Source organism: Atta cephalotes (genome assembly GCF_000143395.1).
Source record: "Atta cephalotes unplaced genomic scaffold scaffold00004, whole genome shotgun sequence".
In the NCBI taxonomy this organism is placed as follows: Eukaryota; Metazoa; Arthropoda; class Insecta; order Hymenoptera; family Formicidae; genus Atta; species Atta cephalotes.
The window spans coordinates 301,680-307,768 of NW_012130068.1; the positions used below are offsets into that span (position 1 = coordinate 301,680).

The 6,089-nt window shown below is 27.8% G+C and overlaps 2 protein-coding genes across 2 annotated transcripts in view; both read right to left on the bottom strand.

The window, feature by feature from the left end:
- Positions 1–1,636: 1,636 nt before the first annotated feature.
- Positions 1,637–3,403, bottom strand: LOC105625862 (protein phosphatase 1 regulatory subunit 42-like). Its single transcript, XM_012207172.1, has 7 exons — positions 3,263–3,403; positions 2,881–3,186; positions 2,560–2,794; positions 2,369–2,491; positions 2,159–2,302; positions 1,969–2,078; positions 1,637–1,657 (listed from the first exon to the last, which is right to left on the bottom strand). Exons 1-7 carry the CDS (start codon positions 3,401–3,403, stop codon positions 1,637–1,639), a joined length of 1,080 nt encoding a protein of 359 aa, XP_012062562.1.
- Positions 3,404–3,537: 134 nt separating this feature from the next.
- Positions 3,538–6,089, bottom strand: part of LOC105625863 (kinetochore-associated protein 1) — a 13,201-nt gene continuing 10,649 nt past the window's right edge. The window contains exons 23-31 of the mRNA XM_012207174.1: positions 5,956–6,065; positions 5,778–5,899; positions 5,330–5,703; positions 4,881–5,242; positions 4,615–4,806; positions 4,292–4,523; positions 3,919–4,221; positions 3,763–3,846; positions 3,538–3,700 (exon numbers count right to left, since the gene is read on the bottom strand). Coding sequence (XP_012062564.1) covers positions 3,668–3,700; positions 3,763–3,846; positions 3,919–4,221; positions 4,292–4,523; positions 4,615–4,806; positions 4,881–5,242; positions 5,330–5,703; positions 5,778–5,899; positions 5,956–6,065 — 1,812 coding nt within the window. The 3' untranslated portion in view covers positions 3,538–3,667. The remainder of the gene's footprint in view (positions 3,701–3,762; positions 3,847–3,918; positions 4,222–4,291; positions 4,524–4,614; positions 4,807–4,880; positions 5,243–5,329; positions 5,704–5,777; positions 5,900–5,955; positions 6,066–6,089) is intronic.

The window sequence follows — 6,089 nt, forward strand, 5'->3', positions numbered from 1 at the left end:
TGTGTGTGTGTGTGTGTGTGTGTGTGTGTGTGTGTGTGTGTGTGTGTGTGTGTGTGTGTGTGTGTGTATGTATGTATGTATTTATGTATAAAACTTTATACCAACAGCAATGATGTGCATTGGTCAGCGTATATGTCTAAATTTAGCTGTAGCTTATGTAGTTATAGAACTACAGTTTTACGTAAATTTTCATTAGTTCAGTGACTTTTAGTGACGTTCCATTACAATTCACATTACGATTTAAATAAACAATGTAACCTAAATTTTCACTGAAAAGAACAGTGCATATTAATTTTGAGCTTTGTATACATTTTTATTTGCAAATTATTTTTAATGAAAAATTTAATATATAAATATACCGTATTTTACTAGGCTTGCTTATACCTTTGTTTTTTACTGTATCTTTTATTAATTATAAACAGTATTTTAGATTGTATCTCTTTGATTTTATCTATTATGACATATGTATACATATAAATACTTTATTTAAATGAAAGATACATATGCACTTCAAACGAAGATTCTTGTTTTTTATTTTTATACATTTACATTTTTATAAAATGTAGAATATTAATATTTCTAAGAATTTGGGAGAATATTTCGTTCTTAGTTTATATTCTTGCCTAATACTTTATTTTGTTATTACAGATTACAGAAAGTATTTATTATATTATATATATATAAAATATGAATAGTATTTCTTTTTATTTAAGACATAGTCCTCTAGAATCGATTATTTCTCTTTAGATTTTATTTAAATGGAATGACATTTTTTTATACTTTATCGTAAGGAACAAAGGATAATCACAGCCTTGTGTAAGAAATTTTATAATACTGATCGCCTGCTCTATGCGTTAAACACATACGATAAATAACGAGTTGCCTGTGCCACGAAATATATATTGGTTCATTACATCTCGTACTCTTTCATAATATAAGATAATATTTTTAGGTACGCTCAAGATGATGCTATAATTTTATATATAATTCGTAATGGTTGCTAGTGAAATGATTACTTGTTTTTCTTTACATATATACATATCGCGAAACAGATGTCTCAATTCAATAGGTTATTCTGTGAATAACATTTTAATAAGTTCTATATTTCAATTTATATCTTTTTCTTTATCGCGTATATAAACAAAAAGATGTTTATTTTATATGCTATCTAACATTCCATGCTTATAGTGACTAACATATTGTGTATGTCATATAAATATTTGTATTATTTTTGTTATTTATTCCTGTTTTTTAAGAATACACTTTTATGTTTCAAGTCTGCTTGGAGAACACATATATATTTATGTAATAGCAATATAATTCGGAGTCAGTAAAAGATTTTTTCTCCGATTTCGAGAATACAGATATTGCTTTATTAATTTTATAAAACGATTTGCATGAATAAATAATCATATAAATTATCATATAAAATAAGCTTTACAATTTATGTACAGATCTTCAAGCAGCGTACAAATATAGATCATAAGTTTATACTTTAACATTTTTGTTGTTTAGTTTATTGAAAATAGTATACTGCATATTTAATATGTAATAGTTACCCAGCTTATAACAATTAATTATATTTTTATTGCATTTGCAATTTTTATATCACGTGACATCGCAAATTTATGTGAATTTATTTGATGTTTATCTGCAACTATCATGATTTAATATGTACACATTACACGCAGTAAATTCTATTTACATTTATAAAAATATTCTTAAATAGTATATATGAAAGTAATGGAAATGTGTAGCCTTATATTGCTGAACAGTTCTATAAAAGTAAAATTGTGATTCTAAAGTCTGTCTTTATTGCATCATTTTATATATTATTACTAAAAATTTTAGTCATTTACAATTATAATTTATTTACGTCCTGTAATGATTCAATTTAAAACAATGATCAAACAATAATAATTGTTTGGAGATTGTTAAAAAGAATTAAATAAGCGGTAATGCAATTGCTTTATTATTAGCGTGAGAGCGAGTTAAACGGATTTCCTTATTTTTAATTACATTATTCCAAAATGGTCTCGGTATTATATGATTATCCTTGGTACTTCTGATGCTAGATGCTAATATTACATATTACAAAATATCTTATTAATAATAACAATGGAAATAATAATCTTTTTTTCTTTCTTTTTTTTTTTACCTGACTTCCAAGGTGGGAACACATATAGTTGGCTTCCTACCGAGAGAGATCCAGGGGTAATTGTTATAGACAAATGTGATTCAGGATGCTGAAAAATTGCTCTCGAAATAGATCTTTTGAAGGCTGGTGGCAAGTTCAGAGAATCTATAATAAATTTTCTATCTGTAACTATGTTTCTATCTAAAGGAAAAAAAATCATTATTGATATACTTGTTATATCATCTCCTAATGGGATTTTAGTTGCTTTTTTTATACGTTGATTGTGTTTCTCCATTTTAAATTTTTTCATAAAATTTCGACAAATATCAGTTACAATTTTTCCGTCAAGATTAGCTGAAATAAAATTATAATTGAGTAATAAACGTGATGAGTGGCAACAAATGTTGAATGTATAACTTTACCTAGCGAAACACTGTTTGCAATCAGATTTTCCTTATATCTGTAAGATGTTGTAACAGGATTACCTTGTAAAGACAAATCTTTTAAAGAAATCAATGTACTTATTGTTGCAGTTAAATCGTCCACATTATTGATCAAATTATTTTTTGCATTCAACGTGTGTAATTCTTGAAATCCTATTAGATTTCTTAAGGATGTCATTTTGTTTTCAGAAATATTAAGAACTTTTAGACACATCTAAGAAAGAAAATGTTTATAAAAAAACAAATCTCAATGATTAATCTATATAATGAAAATCTTTGAGATTCAAATGATACTCTTACAGATAAAATAAAAGCGCTGCGCGGCTCAAAGCATAATGATTCACCGAGTGGTATTTTCTGACTCTCGATATGCAATTCTTGTAATTTCTTTGTATTTTCTAATCCTTCAACTACAATAATATTATTGTGTCCTAGATAAAGTTTTTGAAGATTCTCTAGAGATTCCAAATTTTCCATTTTCGTTATGGTATTATGTTGTAGATACAAATGTGTTAAATTACATGCAAAATGTAAATTCTTTATTTTTGATATGTTATTATTCTGAAGATATAGGACTTTTAAGCTTCTGTAAGTAGCGATGTTGCCCTATATAAAACGTGAAATTTTATATGCAAATATATTGAAAATAAATTTTATTATTTATTAAATTGATATAACTTACAATACTGCTGATAAACATGTCATTCATATGTAAATGAGTTAACTTCCACAATTCATCTTGTTTTATTGTTTTACTGAGTGATTTACTAGTTAATATTTGAGAACACTTTCTTTCGACGATATCTGCTGTTAATTTCACCATGCTTGTAAGAGGAATATAAATTATTAAAGTGCAATAAGCTGTCTGCAAAGATGGTCGTAGAATTTCATTGATCAAACATGTAACTCACATAACGACGATATGAAATATCAAGTAAATCAAGTTTTGTGCTGCGATTTTATGTATACGAAGCAAAAATAAATTTATTTTTTGTATGTTATAAACATAATATTACAATTCGATTTGACAAATAGGTTAATCTTCTAGCTAATCTAAGAGAAAAAATTTTTCTTTGATCTTTGACCCTTATGGTATAGATTTTTGCATCATGGCGAGACTCTAAACATAAAAATAATAAATATTAGTACGTTTTGTATAAATAAAAATGTATTAAAACTTACATGTGTAATTGTTAGTACTCCTTTTGAAGACAAATGATTTAAATCTTCTATGAGTTTTTCGATTTGACACTTTTGATTAATAGTCTAAAAGAAAAATTAATGTTATTATCTTCTCTCTTTCTTTCATACTATATTTTAAAATGTTGGCTTAATTACCTCTAAGACAAACTTATTTTCGATATCATTTAAAAATGGTAAAAGTGCAGCAGCTAAGTACGCCTGTTTACTTTGGAAACAATTTGTCACGATTACGGTGAAGTCTAATTCGTGTGCCACAGGACACGAATATAGCAGACAAACCGCTTCTATGCAATTATCAATTTGCTCCAGATTTGGATTTATGTCCATCTCGCTAAACGGTTCAGAGATGATCAATTGCCATCCCATTTTATAACCATTACAATTCACAATGACATTTTTATTTCGTAATTGTAATAAAACTTTTTTTAAATCGCTTACCTAAAAATACATATTTAGTATAATTTTTGAAGCAAAAGAGTATATATTTAACGAATTATAATCATACAACCATTCGTAATTTTGTCATCTGAGTTAAAGTATTATCCCAAAGTAGGATATCATTTATTTCAAACTCAACGCAAATCTGCGCTATAACAGAGAGAGCATAGGGTAAGTGACGTTGACTTTTCCATAAAATCTGAACAAGTTCCCGTTTACAACACGTTTCAAATGAATCAATACTGTAACATAATCCTAATAATTCTAATTTCCCAATATACTGTAACGATTTCATATATTTTCTGAAATATAAAAAATATTAAAATATTAACATTTTATTGCAAGATAAATCTATATTTCCTCATAGTTTATTATAATCTGTTCTGTGTTTACTTAAAGGTACATATATCTTGCTTGGTCAATTCCTCCAACGTAGAAGTATCTATGACAGTCTGCAATATCTGAAATACTCGATATCGTACGTTACAATTATATTCAGTATTGCCGTGACGATCACCAAAGCCTATGTTTATAAGAAATTGTGCAAACAAATCCATATCTCCATATTCCAGCATGTAACATATCCTACAAGTATATTTTAAGATCAATTTTTGATCTAGAAATTGACGATATAAAAAAAAGTATACTAATAATATTACTTAAGTAAATTATCTTCACAATCTGTATTCTGATCAGATTCTTTGAGTGCTAGAAATGTCTCTGTAAAGCTTTGAGACAATTCAGTGTATCTGGCATTGGATTGTAGCCATTCTTCCAATAAATCCATACGTAATTTTATCGTATTCAACGAGAACAATTTACCCAGCTCGTTAACGGCAGCATTAATATCGGGTCTATATTTGGTTGCTGTTCGATATCGTAATGGTATACTTTTGTCATTATACAATGCATATACTAGCTTGCCCGGATGATCGATTAGAGCAAGATACTCATCCTTCTCCAATCCGTACATACGTAGAATATGCTCAGACGTAAATGTTAAATATTTGGATTTAATTTTCTGAAAGCAGACGTAACACACACATAGAAGTCAATTTATTTTTTCATATAATACATAAAGACACGGTGATTACAGAGATTACCGTACTTCTATCTCCTTTCCTTCTTTGAATTTAGTAGAATTTTGTGCTGCTAGCTGAGCATACTCATAACATTCTTTCGCGGCAGCAACGCGATCAGCACCCGGAGGTGTATAATTTACGATGTGATACAATGCTGCAGTACCATAATAGAATCCATCTGAGTCTGTCAGCCGTTGTATACATTTCTTGCTATCTTTCAGCAATGTGGAGTTTCTTGAATAAAGCGACCATGTAATATTTTTCGATTCAATAGAATTATTTGCCCATTCTTTTGCTACTTCACCTTTAATAGCTAATGAGCATATGAGATGTGCTTCTAAATTAAGTACAGGTGCAATGTCAAGCCATTTATCATAGGTTTTTAAATTTAACTCAGGAGCTATAAGAGAATTAATAAAAATTAAGTTAAATAATCACTTAAGTACTAAAAATTTATTTCTATAATATATTTACTAATAATTTTCCAAATATCAATTTTAAGCAAGAATGGAAGTCTCCATTGTGCTATCGGCGGCAACGTATTATGTCCAGGATTAAGCTGTATCCATTCATCATGTTCCATTGATGTAGGAGGCCTAACATATGTATGATTAAACTTAAAATTAATATATGGAAAATTATTATAACTTACCCACTCCGAGTGTAATTTTGCAAAAAGCAGAGATAATTCCTCTTTCCTATATCTTTATCTCCTATGAGATCCATTAATATAATGAACACTTCATAATGATAAAACGTGATCTATATATATATATATATATAATT

What these genes read in the sequence shown, in the direction of transcription:
- LOC105625862 (XM_012207172.1), bottom strand. Translation starts at nt 3,403, where the DNA reads ATGGTGAAATTAACAGCAGATATCGTCGAAAGAAAGTGTTCTCAAATA. An exon ending in GCAGCGCTTTTATTTTATCT is followed by an intron (nt 2,795 to 2,880) that starts GTAAGAGTATCA and finishes TTTCTTTCTTAG; the next exon opens with ATGTGTCTAAAAGTTCTTAA. An exon ending in ATTAGGAGATGATATAACAA is followed by an intron (nt 2,303 to 2,368) that starts GTATATCAATAA and finishes AATTTATTATAG; the next exon opens with ATTCTCTGAACTTGCCACCA.